The sequence below is a fragment of the Callithrix jacchus genome, chromosome 5 (genome assembly GCF_049354715.1).
Source record: "Callithrix jacchus isolate 240 chromosome 5, calJac240_pri, whole genome shotgun sequence".
NCBI lineage: Eukaryota > Metazoa > Chordata > Mammalia > Primates > Cebidae > Callithrix > Callithrix jacchus.
The window spans coordinates 105778244-105801522 of record NC_133506.1 but is presented as its reverse complement, the minus strand read 5'-3'; the positions used below and the strand labels follow the sequence as shown (position 1 = coordinate 105801522).

General features: G+C 52.9%; 2 protein-coding genes across 6 annotated transcripts in view; one reads left to right on the top strand and one right to left on the bottom strand.

The window, feature by feature from the left end:
- Positions 1-1604: 1604 nt before the first annotated feature.
- On the top strand, positions 1605-22741 carry LGALS9 (galectin 9). 4 transcript variants are annotated; one of them, XM_035300978.3, is made up of 11 exons: positions 1605-1697; positions 8932-9023; positions 9950-10151; positions 11565-11675; positions 12788-12883; positions 14515-14550; positions 15072-15122; positions 15737-15778; positions 16237-16325; positions 16475-16637; positions 22077-22741. In XM_035300978.3, exons 1-11 carry the CDS (start codon positions 1659-1661, stop codon positions 22107-22109), a joined length of 954 nt encoding a protein of 317 aa, XP_035156869.1. In that variant the 5' UTR covers positions 1605-1658; the 3' UTR covers positions 22110-22741. The 4 variants fall into 4 exon arrangements, with proteins under 4 accessions (XP_035156869.1, XP_002748313.1, XP_078230125.1 ...); XM_002748267.6 differs by lacking the exon at positions 22077-22741 and adding an exon at positions 18875-19576; XM_078373999.1 differs by lacking the exon at positions 22077-22741 and adding an exon at positions 18875-19572 and having other exon boundaries at positions 16563-16637.
- Positions 21173-23279, bottom strand: part of NOS2 (nitric oxide synthase 2) — a 44706-nt gene continuing 42599 nt past the window's right edge. For both annotated transcript variants that reach the window (XM_078373998.1, XM_054256185.2), the window contains one exon: positions 21173-21762. In XM_078373998.1, the coding sequence (XP_078230124.1) occupies positions 21655-21762 (108 nt within the window). In that variant the 3' untranslated portion in view covers positions 21173-21654. The remainder of the gene's footprint in view (positions 21763-23279) is intronic.

The window sequence follows — 23279 nt, the reverse complement described above, 5'->3', positions numbered from 1 at the left end:
TGCCCAGGCTGGAGTGCAGCGGTGTGATGATGGTTCACTGCAGCCTTGGCCTCCTAGGGTCAAGTGACCTCAGCCTCCCATGTAACTGAGACCACAGGTGTGCACCACCACACCTGGCTAATTTGCTTTTTAAATTACGTGTAGAGACAGAGTCTTCCTATCTTGCCCAGGCTGGTCTCAAGCTCCTGGACTGAAGTGATCCTTCTGCCTCAGCCTCTTGAAGTGCCGGGATTACAGGTGTGAGCCACAACACCCCACCAGCTTTTCTAAGTTGGATTGTTTTCCACTCCAGTCTGCTGTGAATGAGAGTCCCAGTTCCATATCCCACCCAATTGGCGACAACCTACAAATGACATGCCATGGTGAAATTGTTCCGGCTGTCCATGCTGTCACAGAGGATCGTGAAGAATTTCCCGTCCTTTCTCTCCTTTCTGCTCCACCTGAACTGTCTGCTCCTTAAATTGGTCAAATTCTACTTGATCCAGGAACATAATGGGGATGGAGCATGCAGACGGCTCACATGGCTTCAGCCTGTGAGAGCATCTCAGAGGAATTCGCCTGCAGGTTCTAGTGCATCTAGGCAGAGCACAAAAAGGAAGAGAGGTACAGACGCAAATGTGGCCCTGCGCACCTTCCACTCCCTCGAGCCTGTACAGGTCTTTACCCACCCATCCCAGCTTGTGTTCTGGGCCTTCTGGCCAGCACATCACTGATACCTGGTTGACTTCAGGGAAGTTTGTTTCATGGCTCCCTCCCCACGCTGCAGCCTATCCTGTTATTCTATTTCGACCAATCATTTCCCCTAACTCAGTCTCAAGCCAATTAAAGGCAGTTCATGCCATATGTTCCTTCCCACCCGCATGTCACCTGAAATATTCTAGTGTGTCCAAGACTTATCTCCCCATCCTAAGGCACAGAAAATAAGGATAGAGAAGAGAAGAAAGAGAAATTCACTGAGAGAGGGAGGATCAGAAGCTCCTGGGCACCCCCCACTCTAGAATAAAAATCTTCATTAAGGTGTTTTTCTTACAAAATATTCCCCTCTAAGTTACTATGTTTTTATATGAAGAATAGAAATTTAAAGAGGAGAAATAGTTTTTGAAGAGTCTGAGAATCTTCATATAACTCAGGCTGCCACAGCGAATTAGCTGTGTGACCTGGGCCATGTCCCTCAGACTCTGAGCCTCAGCTTCTCTGAATGTAAAATGGGTTGAAGGCTCCCTTCCCCTCCGGCACCCCATGCACAGGCAATACCCAGCTCCATTATTTTCCGGATTCTGTGACCAAGCGTGGTCAGGCTACACAGCCACATGCTTCCGGGCAGTGTCATCTGGCAACTCACTGTTGTGTCAATGTGATTGGATATCATAAACCTGTATGAACCAAATATGCTTTGGGTTCAGGGGTGGAGCACAGGAGAGGGAGGAGGGAAAGGTCACTGGGCTAAGAGTGCTCACTTCCCTCTGTGAGTGTCACCCCGATCCTCCACCCAGCACCCTACCGTTCCCTCTCTGGACCCACTTCCTCTTGCTGACCGCTCCTCCCCATTGAAAAACAGCCAAGTTGCTTTGGTTTCTATTTCTTTGTTAAGCCCTTCCTTCTGCAGAGAACTGCCTGGCGGGTGTGAAAGGCAGCAGTGCCACAGAGGTGGTGGAGAGATGGCCTTCAGTGGTGCCCCGACTACCTACCTGAACCCAGTGAGTTCTGGGCCCGTGGGCATGGGGCTGCCTCAGCCAGGGCTACACAGCTCTGGGGCACTGAGGAAGCAACTCCTGGGTGACGGGGATGGGGTTGGGGCATCCCAAGAGAACACAAGCAGGACCAAAATGTCAGCAGGGTCATCCTGGCACACCTGCTCCATGCTGAGCTTGCTCGTGCCCAGAGTGATGCTCGACCCCACGAGGCATGGGTTTGACAGTGTGGACAGAGCTGTGCTGTCCTGTCCTGCATGCCCAGGGGAAGAGGTGTAGAGCGGGACGGTTTGTATAAAGAAGTGAGCGTGCTTCCAGGACAGCGAGAACCCGCATGGTAGTTAAGGGTGCTAACTTTGCAGATGACCTCCCTGGGTCTGGCTGTTTACTAGCTGGTGGTCTCTGGGCCTCAATTTCCCCATCTGTAAAGTGGGAATAATACTTGAGCCCCTCCCACTCCCATGGTTGAGAGTTGGATTGAGGAGGTGGTGTGTCTAGTGTGTGTGAACAGTGACCCTGGCACACTGCAGATGCTTTGAGAGTGTTTCATGTTATTGGGAGTCTGAGGCAGCAGGGAAGGCCTGCTGAGGAGGGGTTTGTGCTCTAAAGAGTCAGTCAGAGTTAACAAGGCATGGGCATGTTCAGGGCATCTGTGCAGGGGCAGCCTCAGAGGTGAGGGGGGCAGGGACTGTCCCTGCAGTGTGGGGTCACAGGGCAGCAGGTGCGTTGCTGAAATCCTGTGAGGTTTATGAGTCCCCTTCATACATGGAAAATCTGAGGTTCAGGGAGGCAGAGGCCAGTTGCCAAATGCCCCTAGATGGGAGTGGCAACCCCAGGAGCCCAGGAGCCTTCAGGGGTCACTGTGTCCTGGGCCAGGTCCTGTCACAGGATCTCACCCCACCTGGGCGGAGGTGGGGTGCAGAGGGTGGGCAGAGGCAGGGTGCTGAGGGCAGGGAAGCTGCCAGGACCACCTCAGCAGAGGCCAGGGTGGGGCCTGGGTGCCCTCTGGTGACATTGAGTCCAGGATGAAGCTGCCTGTGTTCTGGTCTGCAGAGCTCGGCTCTGCTGTCTAGATTCCAGAGAGGAAGAGGAGGGAAAGGTGGCCTGTTTCCTCCTGGCTGTCACCAACGACCCCTCAGCCACCCTGTGGAGGCCCCTGAGGTAGGACCTGCACAGAGGGGCCAGGGGAAGCTGGAACAGGCCCACCGTTGGGGGCTTAGAGTCGGCATGTGCCGTCTTGGGCTTGTCACCCTGTCTCTGGTTCTCTATCAGAGAACCCAAAGCTTCTTCCAGGTTCCAACATACTGTGCTGGTGACTGGTTTTTACTTTCTAATCTTTGGATTCGGAAGGAGAATCCTCCTATGGGCATCAGAGAGTTTCAGAGAGTTAAAGCAGGGCCTGGAGTCCAGATAAGAAAGACGGTCAGTGCAGCCACCATGGGTGTCCAGAGCTCTCCTCTACCCCACGAGGGCTCCCCTAGGCTGGGACACTTAAGCCTCACTCGGTGACCCTTCTGGCAGTTGAAGCCACACTTCCTCCACACAGAGACAGTAGGAGAATGTCACACAGTTTGCTCTCCTGCTGAGGAGGGCTGAGGGTCGTTAGGGCCTGGCTTGGAAACCTCACTCCCACTTCCTGTCTGGGCTCATCTAACCCAGCCTCCTCTGAGGATGGGGGGAAGCTGGAACCTCCTGCTGCGTGGCCCAGGGAAGTATTGGGAGAGCCGGAATAAGGATGTTCTCAGCTCTTCATGAGAGGAAGCCTGAGTGGTAGTTAAAAGCGTGGGTGCTGGGGTTCAAATCCCAGCTCTGTTGCTGACCAGCTGTGTAGCTTTGGGCAAATTACAAAACTTGTCTGTGCTTCAGTTTCCTCATCTGTTAAAGTGGCTGGCGCCTGTGAGGATAAATGTTCCTGTCGCGCCCAGAGCCTTCATGGACACGTGGATCCAAATGCCACAGCAGCCTTAGCTGGCCAACCTTCAAACATCACTTTGTTCTCACGGTGTTGGAGGTCAGAGGCTAAAATCAAAGTGTCATGGAAGGTGGCCAGCAGGACCGTGGAGCCTCTGAGGCAGCTGGGCACTCTGGCTAAGAGCCATGAACTGGCTCCTACTGTCAGTCTCGGCCAGTCAGGCCGAGCTCCCCATTGTTGGGGCCAGGCCTGGGTGTCCACTGGTGATGCTCAGTCCAGAACAAGGCTCCCCACATTCTGGTCCACAGGGCCCAGCTCTGCTTTCCAGACTTCCAGAAAGAAAGAGGGGAGAAAGTCCCCAGTCTCTGGGCACAACCAGGAACAGAGAGCAAGTTCTGACTCAGCAAAGGGATTCATTCGTTCCAGGCAAAGAGCTGCACCGTCAAGTTGGACACAAGCCAGGGGCTCAGCACATGGCATCACACCCAATCCTCTCAGAATGCTGCCGGGTGGTGTTACTGTCCTACCATTGAGGGAGGGAACTGGGGCACAGGCCGGTCAAGCCACTTGGTCAATATCAGACTTGCCAGTGTACAGAGCTGGGAGGCGAGCCCAGGCCCCTGGGACCATAAATCCAATGCAAAAATCCATCCTCCTGCACCGTATGGAACAAAAGCGGATCCAGTTGTTTTCCTGGGTTTCCTGCACACACAGCTCTAAATTCCACAGCAGCCTTGGCTGACCAATCTTAAAACAACACACTTGCTCTCTTAATGATTCTGGAGGTCAGATGTTAGAACAATGTCAGCAACGTTGTTTCCTTCCAGAGGCTCCAGGTGAGAACCTGTTTCTTTTCCTTTTGCAGCTTCTAGAAGCTACCTGCCTGCCTTGGCTTATGGCCCCTCCAGCCATCTTTAAAACCAGCAGCTTTTAACGATGCTGGGTGCAGTGGCTCATGCCTGTAATCCCAGTGCTTTGGGAAGCTGAGGCAGGAGGAGGATCTGTATAGTCCAGGAGTTTGAGACCTGCCTGGGCCACAAAGTGAGACCACATTTCTATAAAAAATAGACAAAAATTAGCCAGGCATGGAGTGCATGCCTGTAGTCCCAGCCAACTGGGAGGCTGAGGTGGGAGGATCGAGTGAGCCTGGGGAAGTGGAGGCTGCAGTGAGCTAAGATCACGCCACTGCACTTCGTCAGCTGGGTGACAGCGTGAGATCTTGCCTCAAAAAAAAAAAAAAAAAAAAAAACAAACCAGCTGCTTCTTGCTTCTGTTGTCACATCTCCTGCCTCTGACTCTGACCCTCCTGCCTGCCTTTTGTAGGACCTTTGTGATTACATTGGGACCACCTGTATATGCAGGGCAAGCTCCCCATGTCAAAATTATTAATTTATTCACACCTGCAAAGTCTCTTCTACAACATATTCACAGTTTCCGGGGATTCAAAGGTGGATGTTTCTGGGATAGCCCACTGATACCCAGTGTTATAAGTTTCTGTAACTCCTTCCAGAGAGATTTTACATATAAATAAATAAATGCAAGACCATAGCCTTCTCCACCCACTTTTTATACAAATGGCATCATTCCATATCGGTGCTCAGAGTTCTCTCTTCCTCTTTTTCTTTCCTTTTAAGGCTACACAGAATCTATTATATGGAAATGCCCTAATTTATTTCACCCTTTTCTTGATAGAGGACTAACAGGAAAACTCTTCCTAGTGCTTCGATTTCTAATCCTTTGTGTCATAATGCTGCAATGAATAGTCTTGTTTGTAGGATGATACTCCATTTTAAATCCCTTTTTCAGGCCGGGCAGGGTGGTTCATGCCTGAAATCCTGGCCCTTTGGCAGGCCCAGACAGAAGGATCACTTGAGCCCAGGTGTTCAAGACTAGCCCGGGCAACACATAGAGACCCCATCTTTACAAAAACATTTAAAAATTAGTGGAATATGTACCTATTTGGTCCCAGCTATTCCAGAGGCTGAGGTGGGAGGATTACTTGAGCCTGGGAGGTGGAGGCTGCAGTGAGCCGTGATCACACCACTGCATTCCAGCCTGGGCAGCAGAGTGAGAACCTGTTTCAAAATAAAATCATAAATAAATAAATAAATAAAAATAAAATATTGTTTTTCAGAATATAGGGGCACTGTTTAAGACATTTTGAAACCTCACAGAACTTTTTGGGGGAACTTGTTGCCTTAGAGATTAACCTGTCCTGTCCCGCCCCCATGATCTGTACTTGCTCTTTCTCCCTCCTGTATTCCTTAACTAAGCCTTGTGTGCACTTCCGAGCCCAGGTCCATCACGCTCTGCCTTCAGTTCTAGACACTGTGGTGTGAATATGCTGAAGTGGAGGCCGCATGCTTCCCAGGAGGGTGTGTATTTGAAACATCATCACTCATGATAGTATGACAGGTTCTGGAGAGAATCGCAGGCTTCCACAAACAGGCAAGGGGAAGAATGTTTCCCAGACATATTTCAGGGACCACAGGCTTCCCGACCTATGCCGTGCTTGTCCATAACTGGATCATCCTGACACTCCTTCTGCCACACTGCTGGTGTAGACAGGGACAAAAAAGAGAACTCAGAGACACAGCAAAGCTGTGATTTGCTTGAGGTCCCTAAAGTACTTACTGGTAGGAAGTTCAGAGCTGACCTGAGGGGTACCAAAGGATGCCCCCTTCAAATCCATGGGGAGCAGAGTCTGTCTGAATCAGATCCCAGGTTTCTGGGAGCTTTCACGGTGCCAGGCATGCACACTGAATGAGGATGGGTTTCCCAGGGTGCTGTGTGGTCACACAGCTCAACAGTACAGACCAGAAGGCAGTGGCCAGTAGGCTGAACTTGGCTGGTACGTATTTTCTCTTTGGTCTGCACCGTGTTTCTTTTAACTTGTTATGGGAAATTCATACATGCAGAGAGAATTGTACCATCAACAGCACACGCCTATCACTCTGCTCAGGCAATGATCAACTGTTGCCTGTCTTGCTCCGTCCTATATCCTTACTCGCTTCCCTTCCCACCCTCAGACATGTGGAAGCAAATCCAAAGATATCATTCCATTGCAAATATTTCATTGTGTATCTCTATAATATAGGAATTTGGGGGTTTCAAGACAGGATCTCGCTCTGTTGCTCAGGCTGGAATGCAGTGGTGTGATCGTGGCTCACTGCAGCCTCCACCTCCCAGGCTCAAGTGATCCTCCCACCTTGGCCTCCCAAGTAACTGGGGTTAAAGGTATGTGCCACCACCCCTGACTTTTTAAAATTTTTTTGTAAAAATGGGGTTCCCACTATGTTGCCCAGGTTGGCCTTACCTGGGCTCAAGTGATTATTCTGCCTCAGTCTCCCAGAATGCTGGGATTATAAATGTGAGCCGCTGTGCCCAGCCAGAAACTTTCATATAATCCTTTTTGACATATTTTTTCCCCCCAAGAAATTAGAAAGTTTTACAGAAACAAAAACTCCAGATTTCTGTCTTCTCTTAAAAATGTGGAAGCTCTGCCAGTACTGGGCCCAGATGGTCCTCACTGGTTAGAGCTGAGTAGAGGCTGCCTTTTTAGATGAGGGTGTGACATCTACTTTGCCACAGTCCCCACACTCCCTACCTGGCCATCTCACTCATACACATCACCTGCCTGGCTCCTTTAGGCATTTAATTTGTGTAGGAAATTGACCTAAAGGAGATATTAGAGAAGACATTAAAAACTTGAAAAACAGGCTGGGCGTGGTGGCTCACACCTATAATCCCAGCACTTTGGGAGACCGAAGCAGGTGGATCACCTGAAGAGAGAAAAACCTGAAAATCAGCTAGGAGACACAACTGTGCTTTAGTGCTGGTTATAGAACCAAATTGGATATGAGGCATTCCAGAAGTAAACTTTGAAAATCAGAAAGTGTGCCGGGCGCGGTGGCTCAAGCCTGGAATCCCAGCACTTTGGGAGGCCGAGGCGGGTGGATCACGAGGTCAGGAGATCAAGACTATCTTGGTCACCATGGTGAAACCCTGTCTCTACTAAAAATACAAAAAGTTAGCTGGGCATGGTGGTGCATGCCTGTAATCCCAGCTACTCAGAAGGCTGAGGCAGGAGAATTGCCTGAACCCAGGAGGTGGAGGTTGCAGTGAGCCGAGATCGCGCCATTGTACTCCAGCCTGGGTAACAAGAGTGAAACTCCATCTCAAAAAAAAAAAAAAAAAAATCAGAAAGTACAAGTTTGTGAATTTTGCTCAGAGAGACCAAGGGTGGGGGGGTGGGCAGCAGTGGAGAAGCAGTTCCTGTGTGCCAGTCTCTTCCATCACAAGCTGCTTCTCATGAAATCACCCATTATACATAGCAGGAGAAACAGCTTCCTATTTTTACACATGAGGAAACTGAGGCAGAGCGGTGAAACAGGCTTCCCAAGGCCACTCAGTCATGAACAACAGAGCCAGGATTCAGACCTGGAGTCGGCCTGACTCTAACAATGCACACCTCACCATGACCCATCACTCCTTTAAAGAGGCGCGGAAGAGAGAATTTGACTAAGTGGTTGCCCATGAGGCCTGGGATGGGTGGGGAACTACGAGAGGGCTTTGGGGGTGCTGAGGGCCCGAGGGAAGGAGTGGGGAGCACGGGTGCAGAAGTAGAGGACGGGCTGCCCCATGGCTGCAGAGGGCATGGGGAAGAGGCTCTGCTGAAGGTGGCCTGGAGGGCAAAGGTCATGGCGGCCATTGTTATATGGTGGTGGTGGGGAGAGGGCATGCCTTCTTTACCCTCTTGGGGTTGGTGGACCCTCCAGACTCTTGATGTGTCCTTTTGGTCCCTTGGGCCTCCTGAGTCCCCAGCCAGGGTCCCAGGGCCTTTGCTGGGAGCTTGGCATGGGGTCCAGCAGCCCCCATTGCTACCTAGTTCCTTACCAGCCCAGGGCCTCTGCATGCTGCTTCCCTGACTGGAAGAAAGGCCTCCCACCAGGTGTGTTCCTGACTCGGCTTCCACTGCCTCTCAGACTCTCCCGCGAGCTCAGCTGCCTGAGAGGCAGGAAATTGACCTGAGTGTAGGAAATGGACCTAAAGAGATATTAGAGAAGACATTATCTTCTCTAATGGCTCCTCTCAGGGCCAGGCGTCTCCTTATCACAAGCTTAGACTGTCTGAGTAACTAATTGGAGTTGCGTCTGCTCCACACGGGACCCTAAGACCCGTGGGCCAAGACTCCATCTGTCCTGGTCACAGCCAAACCCCAGCCTCTCACATGGTCTGTCACACCCAGGCCAGTCCCTGACTAGTGCTGGAGGGGAGCAGGCGCCAGGCCAGACACCTGACTGACAGTCCCACACCTTCTCCCTGCAGCCCGTCCCCTTTTCTGGGACAATCGAAGGGAGTCTCCAGGATGGACTTCAGATCACTGTCAGTGGGACCATCCTCAACTCCAGCAGCACCAGGTGTGTATGTGGATGGACATGTTTCTCTCCAGCCTCGTCCTTAGTAAACCATTGCGCCTGTGAGCTTGGGTGAGTTCCAACAACATCCAAGCTCACATGCCTGGCTCAGGGAGGCCCAGTGCATCCCTAACCCACGCTGCAGGGCACCACCCGGCAGGCACCACCTGCATCCAGGGCTACCATTCACCTGGACTCCAGCACAAATGGGGCCCTGGGAGCCAACAGTCTAAGGACAGAGTGGGAGGGTCAGAGGCGGATGATTATGTTCTGGGTTGAACCTTGCACACTGCGACTATGAGTTGCAAAAACAAAACTTCCTTCATTTCGCATAACTGCTCTCATCCACTCTGAAGCTCTCCTGCTGCTGACATGAAAACATCCAAAATTGCCATTAAAGGTAATTTGGTCTCGTTCGGTTTCAAGGCCTTTTCTGGAAAATGCTAAGTCAATTCAAAATACCAACATTGTACCAGGGCTGTTTCCCACCCCTCCTCCTCCCAAAGTGGGCTGTCTGAGAGCAGAGAGGAGCTCACACATCTTCTCAGAGGCTGGGAGGGCCCCGACCCTCACGCAGACCTGGCTGACCCCACCGACGCAACCTGACCGGGTGGCACAGAGGTGTGCAGTCTCTGCTGGTTTGGTGGGGACCCTGGGTGGCTGCCTGCAGGGCCCACCATAGAGCCTCTGGACTCACTGCTCTCTCAAAGAAAAAAAAAAATTATGCCGTAAAGGCAAAATGCAAAAATTGACAAAAATATACTAGTTCCAAATTAGAGGAACAAAAAGGATGCCAGCCAAGCAGTCTCCGGCATGCAGGTTGTGCTCAAGATTCCAGACAAACACCAGGCAGAGGCGCCGAGGCCCTCCTGTGCCCATCACTGGCAATAAACCATGCTACAGAAGACCGTTTGCCTTCCTGGGCCTAGGTTTTCTGTGGACTTTCAGACCGGCTTCAGTGGAAATGACATCGCCTTCCACTTCAACCCTCGGTTTGAAGAGGGAGGGTACGTGGTGTGCAACACGAAGCTGAATGGAAGCTGGGGGCCCGAGGAGAGGAAGAGGGAGCTGCCCTTCCAGAAGGGGATGCCCTTTCACCTCTGTTTCCTGGTGCAGAGCTCGGATTTCAAGGTGAGCAGGGGTCTCCTCCCCACCTCTCACCCTGGACTCCAGCCGTATCTGGTGAATGGCCTCTATAGAATTCCCTTAACTGACATTGAGAATACAGATAACACCACCATTTCCTTGTAAGAGTGTTTCCCATGGCTGCGTAGTCTCCTTATGCACTTTCACCTGAATCTACAGGTGTGCCTGCTGCTGCTTTTACTCTGAAAATAAGAACTAGAGGAGGCATCACGTGGCTGTTTGGTGTTGTGTGTCTTTGAGTTCCAAGTTCATTCCACTCCTCTGCTATCGCCATTCCTCCTCTCCAGGTCCCTGATAATATTTATTTTTCAGTGACATTGTTCCAACATTTATCCAGGGTCTATTAGGAGTCTAATTATGTAAGCACATTACAGATTATCTTTGCAGGCAGAGTAGCTCTCTGGGCTCAAGAAGCAGGCGGTTAGGTCAGTCCGAGTAAGCTTATCTGAGATAAGGATGTTCCCATCCACTTAGTATGCAACCGGAGGTGCCTCTCCTCTGCTCCCCGTGAGCATTTTATGCCTATTTACATAGTACCCCTGCAGCCATAAAAAGGAACGAGATCATGTCCTTTGCAGGAACATGGATGGAACCGGAAGCTATTATCCTCAACAAACTAACGCAGGAACAGAAAACCAAACACCAAGTAGGAGCTGATGATGAGAACACATGGACACAAGGGGGGAAACAACACACACTGAGGCCTGGTGGGGGAGGGAGAGCATCAGGAAGAATAGCTAACAGATGCTGGGCTTGATACCAAGGTGATGGGTTCATCTGTGCAGCAGACCGCCATGGCACACGTTTACCTAGTTAACAAACCTGCACATCCTACACATGCACCCTGGAACTTAAAAGTTGAAGAGGCTGGGCGCAGCAGCTCATGCCTGTAATCCCAGCACTTTGGGAGGCCGATCGCTTGAGGTCAGGAGTTCAATACCAGCCTGACCAATATAGTGAAACCCCATCTCTACTAAAAATACAAAAATTAGCTGGGCATGGTGGTGGACACCTGTAATCCCAGCTACTTGGGAGGCTGAGGCAGGAGAATTGTTTGAACCACTGCACTCCAGCCTGGGTGACAAAATGGCACTCCATCTCAAAAAAAAAATAATAAGTTGAAGGGAAAAATAAATAAATAAAACCCCAGGTGAGCTAAGATTAGAAAGACAAGCCTCCTGCAATAAACAGCCATGAGAACTAACAGCCAACAACTAGAGCAAGTGGAGACTGGGGTTGATGCTCTTCAGATCACACGCACATTCCTGTAACCAGCCAGCCCCACACTGCAGACCTGACTCAGGTCTTCATTCTCTAGAAGGAGGGGTCCAGGAGCTTAAAGTGGTCCCTGTGCTGGACTGGGCTGCCTCCCCCAGGACACATGCTCTTCTGTGGCAGGTGATGGTGAACGGCAACCTCTTCGTGCAGTACTTCCACCGCGTGCCCTTCCACCGCGTGGACACCCTCTGCGTCAATGGCTCTGTGCAGCTGTCCTCCATCAGCTTCCAGGTCAGATTGTCCACCTGGCTCCAGTCCCAGGGGCTGCGGTGCAGGGCCCAGGGTAACTGTGCCCAGGCCCTGCTGGGGGACCCAAGGCCACCAGCCAATCTCCTACCCAGGTGACTCTGGGGACAACCTCTGGTGCCCTGTCCCAGTGTCTGCCTGCCCCTTCTCCTCTGTCACTCTGCCCCTCCTTCTGTGTCACCGTCTCTGTCCGGAACATCTGCCTTGGTCTCCCAGACTCCTCAGCTGCCCCTTTCTCCACACCCCTTGATTTCCACCCCGGTTAGGAGGTCATATTGTTCCAGAAAGAGCCCAGGCTCAGGAACCAAACTGAATCCAGTTCAGATTCCCAGCTCTGCGGTTCATTGTCTAAGGGATCTTAGACAAGCGACTTCCCCTCCCCCAGCCTCAGTTTCCTCATCTGTAGATGAGATAGTCACTGCTTGCCCTCCATGGGTGGTTCAATGAGGAGACAGATGTCTAGGGTCTCTTTGACCTCTGTGTTTTAAAAACTTTGAATATGTTGCCAACAAGTTCAGGAGAGCCAGGTATGGTGGTGGAGGTCTGTAATCCCGGCCACTCCAGGAGGCTGAGGTGGCAGAATTGCTTGAGCCTAGGAATTCGAGTTCTGCCTGGGCAATATAGCAAGACCCCGTCTCTAAAATATTTTTGTTTGAATAATAAAATAAATGAAACTAAAGGTCAGGAGATACTAATACCAGGTGAAAATGGGAAGATTAGGGGATGCTGAGCCCACGTTCCCGCAGGCAGCTGGATGGGAGCCGCTGTTACCCTTTTGGCATTCAAGGGAGTCCCCTGAGATGAGAGAAGCCCACAGTAGGCCCTCAGCACATCTGGGCTCCTCGCCCTTTGAGCCTCTTCCCTCCTTCCCTCTCTCCCCTGAGGGTGGAAGTAGGAATAGAGACAGAGGGAGACGACCCCCTGTGCTGCTCCCTGGAACCTGGCCCTTGCCCCTCCCACCTCTGTGTGGCGCTCACCCGCTTGCCGCATCCCCCTCCCTGCCTGGTCTCTCCCTCTTGACCCTGCCTCTGCCTCTCAGCTTCTCCTTGGCTCCATTAATGCTTCTCCTCACCGCCCGGTGCCTTTTGTTTTAACAGAACACCCGCACAGTCCCCGTTCAGCCTGCCTTCTCCATGGTGCAATTCTCCCAGCCTGTCCGTTTCCCACCCAGGCCCAAGGGGCGCAGACCAAAAGTGAGTTCAACACAGAGGCCCTGGGTGACTGAGCAGACAGCAGGAAGGACCGGGGGTCCGAGAGTCTGGCTTCAGCCAGCAGGCCACCCAGGGACTACAGGCCCCATCTTGCCCACCCAAGAGTTCCCTGTCCGCCAGGTGACCAGAGCCGGGGACCTAGGAGTCGCTCTCCCTGGGTTCTTCACTCCCCCTTCTTTATATCTCTCCAAGGTACCAACATGTCTCCCTCCCGAAGCCACCAATGTGGCCCAGGCCTCTGAGATTCCTCACCATGACAACAGTGGTCCAGTTCCCCACACCCAACCACTGCCACAGTGACCTTCTTACAAGCAAATCTGGTCACACTGTCTCCCTGCTTAAAAATCTTAAAAGCCCCAAGCCCTTCTAAATAAAGCCCAAATTCCCCAGCAGAGTATACGGATTCCTCCCCAGTCTGTCCCCAATCCACCTCCCTGCCTCACCCCCAACCTACGAAGCTCACACAGCCTCCGAGCCTCACTCGAGGCTCTCCTGGGGCCACCATGCTTTTGCACATGCGGTCCCTGGTCCCAGAAGCACCCTCCCCTAGCCTGCCCCCAGCACACGCCTAAGTGCTCTTCCCTGCTCTGCCTAAGTGTCTCTCCTGGGAGTCCTCCCTTGCCAGACTGTTGTTGGACCCTGCCCCCGTGTCCGCATGGACTCTGTACATATCTGTGCCATGCCAGTTCACAGCACCCCACTGTAACTGTGTGTGCGTGTCTGTCCCTGTCACTCCACCCCCATCTCCCTGTACCCACGAGGCCCCGGAGGGCTGGGAGTGTGGCTTGTTCATTTGCACAGTGCCTGGCACTCAGCAGGGTATCAATGAAGGAATGAATGTGGAATGTGGTTCACACAGCCAGGCAAGAACAGTCTACTGGGTGAGGCAGGACCCAGGACAGGAGCAGGCAGCCCTTCCTCTGCCACTCAAGCAGTGGGGACTGGGGGGAGGGGTGCTTGTCTCCGCAGCCCTTTTATGGCCCATCACGGTACAGACAGTGTACCTGTCTCCTGCCACGCTGACTTCAGGACTGGTGGAGCCCCAAGGAACGTTTGTAGGGCAGCCCAACTTTGGCCCTGGCCCTGGGGAGGATGGAAGGTGTGGTGGATACAGTCAGACAGAACTGGCTGCCATTTTGGATTTGATCCCTTTTACTAGGGAGAGCTTGGACAAGTGGCTTAATCTTTCTGAGCCTTATTGACTTACCAGTGACACGGGAGCTGAGGCTGCTTCCCTCATTGGAAAGCACTGAAGCCCAGGACTTGGCCCTCAACAAATACCACTTCTCCCCTTACGGGTGAAATATGACACTGGATGTAAATACTCTTGGCTCTGGGAGCCACAGAAGGCAACGATGTCTCTATCAAATCCATCCTCCTTCTCTCAAGAGGAACCAATGGAGTACCCTATCCCCCAACCCCGAACCCCTGTGCACCTGGGGTAAATATCTGGGTGCCACGGGCTCAGGAAGGCTTGCTTGGGAGCGAGAGGGGGTTGAGTGTGTCTGGGGAGGCATTTCTGAGCACAAGAGCCTCCCTGGAGTTCTGCCAGCATCTCTCCCTGTTCTGTGGTGCCAGCGATAACCACTGTTCTGACCTCCTCTCCCCTGCAGCCTCCTGGTGTGCGTCCTGCCAACCCGGCTCCCATTGTAAGTCTCTTGCTTTCTTTTTTGATCCTCTTCATTTTGGCTCTTCTTGGGGTGTCAGGGAGGAGGCAGGACCAGGCATTGGGCCTCTCCCATCAGGAGGAGTGGGGAGCGCAGAGGCCAGGCCCTTGACCGTTTGCCTGACTTGGCGAGGTTGGGGGGTGGATGTGATTGGCTGGGCCTGATGAAAGAACATAAGCTGCCACGCCATGGGCAGCCACTAAGACGGTGGCCCCACATTCACTTCTCCCACCTACAAAGGGAGGCTAGACTGAGAGACGTTTCCCTGAGAGGAAAGATGGACCAGAGCCCCCAGCATCCCCATCTGTCTTCTCCAGGGTTCTAACCTTTGCCCCTCCCTCATCCCTTAAGAGAAGAAGCATCTGGACCCACCCTTTGTGGGGTCTGTGGGGCCACTGGGCTGGTTACCACCCCCGGAGGTGCCTGCCGTGTGGCGCCCTCTGGTGGGAGCTGGTGGTCTTCACATGGGAGAGCCTGGGTGAGACCTGGTTTCTTTCTTCCAGACCCAAACGGTCATCCACACGGTGCAGAGCGTCCCTGGACAGATGTTCTCTGTAAGTCTACAAGTTCTGGTCAGTTCATAGCTTCCCAGTGTCCTCCTGCACCAAGAGCTAAATTCCCCAGAGCCCTAGAGTTGGGAAGAAAGGGGTTAGCAAGGAGGATGGGGACATCTGGGGCTGAGTCCTTGGCTCTTGTGACATGTGGCTAAAGCTGTCCTTAGGACAGCAGAGGTTCTGGAAGAAGCAGGATTTATCCAGTGGCGGACGAGGCAGGTACCCTAGAGATTGGGATGGAAACTGGCCCTTTTGTCACCCAGTGGGGAATGCAGAGGCCCCAGCACCCCGATGTGAAGTTCCTAGCCCTGAATCCTGGGTCACCCAGACATCACTACTGACCACAGGCTTAAGCTTTTCTCTTTCTTGTGCAAATCAGGCAGGGGCTTATCATTAGTGGGGCTGCCCGTTGCAGGTGACCATGGTGGGGTCCGGGAACATGGCAGGAAGTTCCAGGACAGCTAACACGAAAAGGGAGGTAGATGGGAGGGTCCAAGGGCCAAAGCCTCATGGGTTCAGTCTCACAGTGGAGCCCCCTCCAGAATGTATGGTGGCGTTGGGGAGTGCTGTGCACACATGCGCTCTCCCATTGAATTTCCTGGTCTCTTCAACAGAATCCTGCCATCCCACCTATGATGTATCCGCACCCAGCCTATGTAAGTGGTTTCTCAGGGAGGGTGGGGCTTCTGTTTGTGGTGGGTAGGCTGGGGGTGGAGGGCAGCTGCGGGAGGACCCGCTGGCCTTGCAAAATTATAAGCTATCCTTTGGTAAGCTGAGGTTCTTTAGCGCATCCCAGCAAATTAGGAGATGGTGGAGAGGAGCTTCCAACTTTCAACTGTCAAGTCAACGCGAGCACGTTGCACAGCCCTCCCTTTCACCCCTTTCATCCTTTGGCCTTTGTGTGTTTCGCCAAAGTTGCTTTGATGACACTGAATTAAGTCCATTAATTTAAGGAGTACTGGAAAGTTTTCCTTTGGCTTTTCCTGAACCAAGTAAAGATTTCCTGGGCTTCTCAGCTGACAGCCCAAATTCATGGACACTGGTACAATATTCCCCTTCCGCGTGACAGTTGTGCTGGCTGCCACTGGCTGACCTGTCCCCCTCCTTCCGACAGCCGATGCCTTTCATTGCCACCATCCCAGGAGGGTTGTACCCATCCAAGTCCATCATCCTGTCCGGCACTGTCCTGCCCAGTGCTAAAGGGTAAGCCAAGGGCTCCAGTGGCCTCTGGGAAGAGAGTCCTTCCAGGTCATTCCGGCCGTTCCCCTGGCTTCAAGCAGGCTGTGGATAATGGGGAGGAAATGGGGCCCAGAACCCAGGGGACAAAGGTCCAGGTAGGCTGTCCCCCCCAGGTTCCACATCAACCTGTGCTCTGGGAGCCACATTGCCTTCCACCTGAATCCCCGTTTTGATGAGAACGCTGTGGTCCGCAACACCCAGATCAACAACTCTTGGGGGTCTGAGGAGCGGAGTCTGCCCCGAAAAATGCCCTTCACCCGAGGCCAGAGCTTCTCGGTAAGTCACTGCAGTCTGGAGCTTGGAGAGGCTCCTCTGGGTGCACAAGGGGAGGGGGTGAAAGAGGTCAGGGAGACCTTGAACAGGGTGGGAACTGATGCCTCATGATGAGGGCCCAGAAGAAGAGAAGATGGCCAACAAATTATTATTATTTTTTTTAACTGTCCCGCATGAAGGAAGTGTTGGGATCTGCTTTTTACAGATGAGGAAACAAACTCACAAGTGCAGGTTACTTGCTGGTGGTCACAGGCAGCACATGTCATATCAGAACCAAGCAGGAGCTGTTACTCATTCCTTCACTTATTCATTCAACAGCTATTTTATTGTGGCCCGCTTTTTGCCTGAAGCCCACCACATGCCGAGGGCGCAGTCATGAGCAGACAGACAGGGTCCTTGTTGTGAACTGAACACGAGCCCAGGAATCTCGTCCAGCGAGGGTCCCAAATCTGGAAGAGAGCGTGCGCCAGAAAAAAGGAGAAAAGAGCGAGGTCTGGAGGGCCACATGCACTATGCCCATGCAGCAATTTTTTTTTGCAATAGGTTCCATTATATAGTTTTCTGCTTAATGTTGTTTACATCATATCAAAATACTTAAGTCAAGTCACAAGGTAGGCAAGTTAAGCCCACTAAGTAAGTTACGCCCAGTAAGTAAGTTATACCCAGTAAGTAAGTTATGTCCAGTAAGTAGGTTACGCCCAATAAGTCAAGGTAAGTAAGTTACACCCAGTAAGTTACGGTAAGTAAGTTACGCCCAGTATACACTTAAGTTAATATTTTACAGCGAATGTAACAAGGGTCCAAAATGAACACAATGAGACAATAAACCATAAGGAGCCGAAAGTGGACACAATGCCTCCCAAGTCCTCATATCCATAAAGTAATGTCTGTTAATTATTTTGAATAACATAGTCCCTCTCTTGATTCCTGCTTTCCCTCAGCTCAACTACCCCAACCGGGGATCTGTGTCTGGGCCCAAGCTCACCATATGGCAAGGCCCATTTCCTAGGGGCCTCACACGGGAGTGATCCCCACAGATCCCTCAGGTCCTGCCTGCAGGAAGTTTACAATTTAGGTGGGGAAAGAACAAGGAAACTAAAGATGAACAGATTATCACAGATAACAACAGTGCCACGCAGAAAGCATAACAGAGCAATGAGGCAGCGAGGCTGGGAGGGGCAGCTAGGGCCCTCGTGCAGAGGCGCAGGTGTGGCCTGTCCAAGAACAGCAGGCAGGCGTGCACCGCCCTGACTACACATTCAAATCACCCAGAGGGCTTACAAAGGAAACATCAGTAAAATTTGTCTTTTCCTGAACCAAGTAAAGATATCATGGGCTTCTCAGCTGACAGCCCAAGTTCATGGACACTGGTACAATATTCTCCTTCCGCATGGTGGCTGTGCTGGCCGCCACTGGCTGACCTGTCCCCCTCCTTCCGACAGCTGATGCCTTTCATCACCACCATTCCCGGAGGGCTGTGCCCATCCAAGTCCATCGTCCTGTCGGGCACTGAGGCAGTTGGCCAGAGCATTCATATTTTTAAAACATGCTTAAGTGATTATACTCTGCAGTCAGAGTGGGAGATGACTGACATAAGGCTCTGCAGCCATGGAAAGGAGCTTGGATTTTAACACAGTGAAAAGCCGCAGGAGTGTTCTAAGCCAGGAGCAACACTCTGATTTGTAGATAGCTGTGTGACCTTGGGCAAGTGACTTAACTACTCTGTGCTTCAGTTTCCTCATCTGCAAAATGGAGCTAATAATAATATGAGTCTCCTAGAATTGTAAGAAAGGAGTGAGACAGTATCTGTAATGTGCTTAGGACAGTGCCTGGCACATGGTGCTTGCGGTAGGAGTGTTAGCTATTGCCGAGGGCAGGAGGTTTTAACATTTGTACCTGACTGCCTCATGGAGGAGGCATTGGGGTGGAAAAGACAAGTTAGGAGGCTGATGCTGCAGGAGCCCAGGCATCAAGCCCTCCTGTGTGCTGGGTCTGAGGGATAGACAGCACAGCCAGTGCTCCCGTCCCTGATGGGGTGGGATCAGTGTTCTAGGCCAGGGAACAGTACAGGGGAAGGAGCCTGCACAGCCTGTTAAGTGAAGAGCTGGTCACTCGGTGGGGACAGAGTGCAGGTGAGAGGCTTACTAACATTTAGGGAGGGGGGAAGGGATGGAGACTGGAGGCGGCATTGAGGGTGGAGACTTCTCAAGGGCAGTGCAAATGGCATGATCTCCACACAGGTGTGGATTTTGTGTGAAGGTCACTGCCTCAAAGTGGCTGTGGATGGCCAGCACCTGTTCGAATACTACCATCGCCTGGGGAACCTGCCCGCCATCAACAGACTGGAAGTGGGGGGTGACATCCAGCTGACTCACGTGCAGACATAGGCAGCTCCCTGGCCCTGGGGCCCGGGGCTGGGGTGTGGGGTCTGGGGTCTGGGTCTTCTCATCATCCCCACTGCCCAGTCCTACCCTTTCTAACCCTGCCTGGGACCTGGGCTATGATGCAGAGGCCACGTCCTTGTCTGGTCCTGCTTCTGGCTACAGCCACCAGGAACAGAGAAGGCAGCCTTCCTCAGCTGGGGCAGCACCTGGGGCTCCAGCTGCCCGAATCCTGGCATCCCAGGAGGTGGGCACGATGGGTGGGGGGAAGGGGCAGTGAAGGTGAAGCCCTATGTGCAGTCCCCTCCCATCCCCCACACAGCACCACCCCAATCTCAAGCCTCCAGCTGTCCACTCCTGGTGAGAGGTGACCTCCTCAGCCCCTCCTCTCTGACCTTTAACCTCACTCTCAGCTTGTACCCTGCACCAACCCTTTACCCCCTCCAGGAAGGCTAGCCTGATGGCATCCCACTGGCCCCCACCAACTGACCGGAATGTTCTCTTCAGGGGATTGGCTTCTTTCCCGGTTTCCTTAAATAAATGAAAATGCTTATTGGCACACTCATGTGGGTTGGCCATGGCTTCTTTCATTCATTTGGAGACATTTCCAAGTCTGTGGAATTGGGCAGGGGAGCCTGCCGAGAGGAGGGGGAGGGGAGAGCCTAAGCTCCCTTTGGGCAGGGGGTCCTGACCTCCACCCCTCCTCCCAGAGGCTCCCTCACAAATTGCACGAGGGTGTTGGAGAAGCAGGCTGGGGCTCAAGCCTTTTGGGCAGGAGTCTCGGAAACAGGGAGTTGGTAATGGGGAGCCCCAGGAAACAACCCAATGCCTCCGAGATGGGAGAGGGGCTGGGGCGGAGCCTGTGAGGGCCACTGCAGGGCCAGAGCTGGCGTTCCAGTGGGAGGAGGTGTCTTGGGAGTGGGAGGTCAGGAGAAGCCGACCTGAAGCTTCGTCTGGGTGCGTGTTCCACTGTGGGTCTCCCCGCAGGGAGGGGCATTAGGTGTTAGGGCTTGCATGCAAAAAGTGTCTCTGTGTCCCTGTGTGGGGTTCTGCCAGCCACTGAGCTCTGCCAGGCAGCCCAGCTCCGCGTCCATGTGATGCCAACGCCTTCTGCTGGGCCCAGCCAGAATCCAGCTCCTCAGGCCCCAGCTTCATCCCCAGAGCAGGGCACCTGCAGCCCCGGGAGCTTGCTGGAAACGAGGCGTCCCGCCCCCCAATGACCTGCACAGTCTCCGTTTTCACAAGACCCCCGCCCAGGTGAGCACATTAAAGCTGAGACACCCTAGTCCGGGAGTGGACTCCTGGCCATGGTGCTGAGATGCATGGCTGTCGCACAGGGCACCCAGGAGGCAGAGGCCAGACCTGAGATGGGAGTCACATGTTGCCAGGTCCCTAGCGGCCCCCTCTGAGCTCCTTCCTTGGTTCTGACAGAAGGAAATGGGACTCAGTCTCTTAAGAGGTCTTCCCTGGCTGGCTCCTAAACCCAGGAGGGACCCCAGTCCCTCCTAGACCACACCCATACTGGCCAAAGTCGAATGAGACAGGTGGCCCCAGAGCAAAACGCTTCCTAAGACAGTGTCCAACCAGGTGTGGTGGCTCACGCTTGTAATCCCAGCACTTTGGAAGGCTGAGGCAGGCAGATCACAAGGTTAGGAGTTTGAGACCAGCCTAACATGAAGAAACTCTGTCTCTACTAAAAATACAAAAATTAGTCAGGTGTAGCGGCACATACTTGTAGTCCCTGCTACTCAGGAGGCTGAGGCAGAAGAATCACTTGAACCCAGGAGGCAGAGGTTGCTTGCAGAGCCAAGATTGTGCCATTGCACTCCAGCCTGGGTGACAGCGAGCCTCCGTCTCAAAGAAAAAGTGTCTAAGAAGCTCCAGGCCTTCCCTGCAGCGCTGGCCTCATGCAAGAATCCCACCCTTACCGCACCCTGCGTCAGATCCTGTAAGTGGGAGGCAGGCCCGCGACCCCCGCCCGACCACAGGTCTTTGGACCAGCCCGAAGCTCCCTCTGCTGCCCTCCCACCTGGCAGCCATTTCAGAGGAGCCGTGGCCTGCCTGGGGTGTCCCTCTGTGGGAGGGGGTCTGTGCAGGCCACAGCCCCCCACTCTGAGGTGAGCTTTCCCTACACAACACCCACACACACATACAGAGTGATTCAAATAAAATGTAATTCATATAAATATCTCCATCAAGGAATCATACAGGGAAGGCCCAAGTGGCCGCTGGGAACAGTCTGGGTGTTAGTTTTTTAAATACAGAGGCATAAATAACTGTACACAGGGCAGTTAAATACACGGTGGCACAACAGCACCTCCTGGTAGTCACTTGCAGTGATGCACTCAGCAGCAGGTTCTATCTTTACCCACTTGCCAGGCCTGGCATTGAAGATTTCATCTCCAAGGGACCAGGGAGGCCCCAGCGTCCCTTTTCCCCAGAGAGAAGGTTCCAACCAATCCAGGGTGCTACTTGGCAGGTCAAGTAAAGGGCTTGATGGGGAACGAGGTGAGGAAATAGGATGTGAGGCTTGGACATAACACTTTCCTCCATCTCCCCAGGCCCTGCGACCTCGGATAATGCAGAGGTGGCTCCATGGTTACGTTCTGTGCTGGCAGCTTTGACCCCTCTGTGCGCCGTCAGAGCGCAGACATCTCCAGGCTACTGGGCTGCACCGCCGCCCTGTCCTTCTTCACCTCGTAGGGAAATACAGCACCAAAGATATCTTCATGATAGCGCTTCTGACTCTTAAGTGGAAGCAGAGACCAACATGTCAAGTCCAGGGCGGGAGGAGCCCCTGGGGTTTCCCAGCTTCCCTGTCAGGTGGACCTTCCCGAGCCATCTGTCTCCCCACCGTCATTCTTAGATTGTGCTTGCCTCTGGCTCAGACTCTAACCCCGCTCAGCACCTGTTCTGGCGCAGGCTCTGTAACCATCTCCCAAGCTTTACTCAGCATTCCTATTTCCTGCCCAGCACTCACTGCCCACCCAAGATGCTCCGGGAAGTATGAACTCTGCGATCAATACGTTTGGAAAATGCTACATCCTTTCTTTTCTCCTAGCCTTGCAGGTCCCGAAGCACAGCCGCATGTTGAAGGCTCCGAGAAGTCTTGGAGTAACACTACGTGTCTGCCTTGGCTGAACTAAGCATGTCCCAGACTATTTGACCTTGGGCCATTTTGGATGCCAAATATCTACCAACCCATTCAACACATTTGGGGAAATGCCTGTTACCTCCTCACTGTTCTTCAGACAAGCCAGGTGAACTCCTGCCCTGGGTCTTTGTGCCTGCTGCCCCCTCCAGAACAGCCCAGATTGTTTCCTTCAGTATTCCCAGGGCTCCTCCTCACCACCTCAGGCTTATTCTCAAACTTCCCTCCAGTTCCACCTCCCCTGGCCACCCTGTTGTTTTTTTTTTTTTTAAAGACGGGGTTTCACCCTATTGGTCAGGCTGGCCTTGAACTCCCGACCTCAGGTGATCCTCCCGCCTTGGCCTGCAAAGTGCTTGGATTACAGGCATGAGCCACCATGCCCGGCCGGCCACCCCGTTTTAAATGCTACTCCCCAGCGCTCCCGGGCTGCTTCCCGGCTGCTTTTCTCTGAAGCACCACACCTCTTCCTTGTTTGGGTTTGTCAGCCCCCGTAGAATGTAAGGAATTTTTGCCTGTTTTGTTTACTGTTCTATCCCTAGCAGATAGTAGGTACTCAATAAACTATGATTGTGTCTTAGGGAGAGTATGGAAGTGACAGTCCCAGCCTTTGGAACCAGAGAGAGGCAGAATGAACTCTAGTCTCTCACATTCCCTGCTGTGGCCCCCGTAGGCCCCCTTCCCTCTGTCAAACAGGGTGCCTCCCTCATAAAGTCCTCGGCAGGACTGAATGAAATGCCACATGAAAATCCTTGGCAAGCACTAGGCCCAGTGTAAGCCCTTGTAAATATCAGTATTCTCTTCATCAATAAAATCCCATCCCTTCCTGCGGGTGGATGAGGGTGAGTAGACACCAGCCTGGGTGGAAATAGGAAGCGTGAGGCTCACTCGAGGCTGACGGTGAGGCGGCCTCGCTCTCCCCAGTGCTCACAGCCTTGCTTTGGCTACACCGATACTTTCTGAAAAGGGAGTTGGAGGAGAGGCCAAACAGACTCTCCTGCCCCCATTCCACAGATGGAGAAATGGAACACATTCACCCGACTTCTCAAAGCTGGCTGGCAACCAGACCAGATGTGCAGCTGGGCTTCTGACAGCCCACCCAGCTCAGATCTCAGC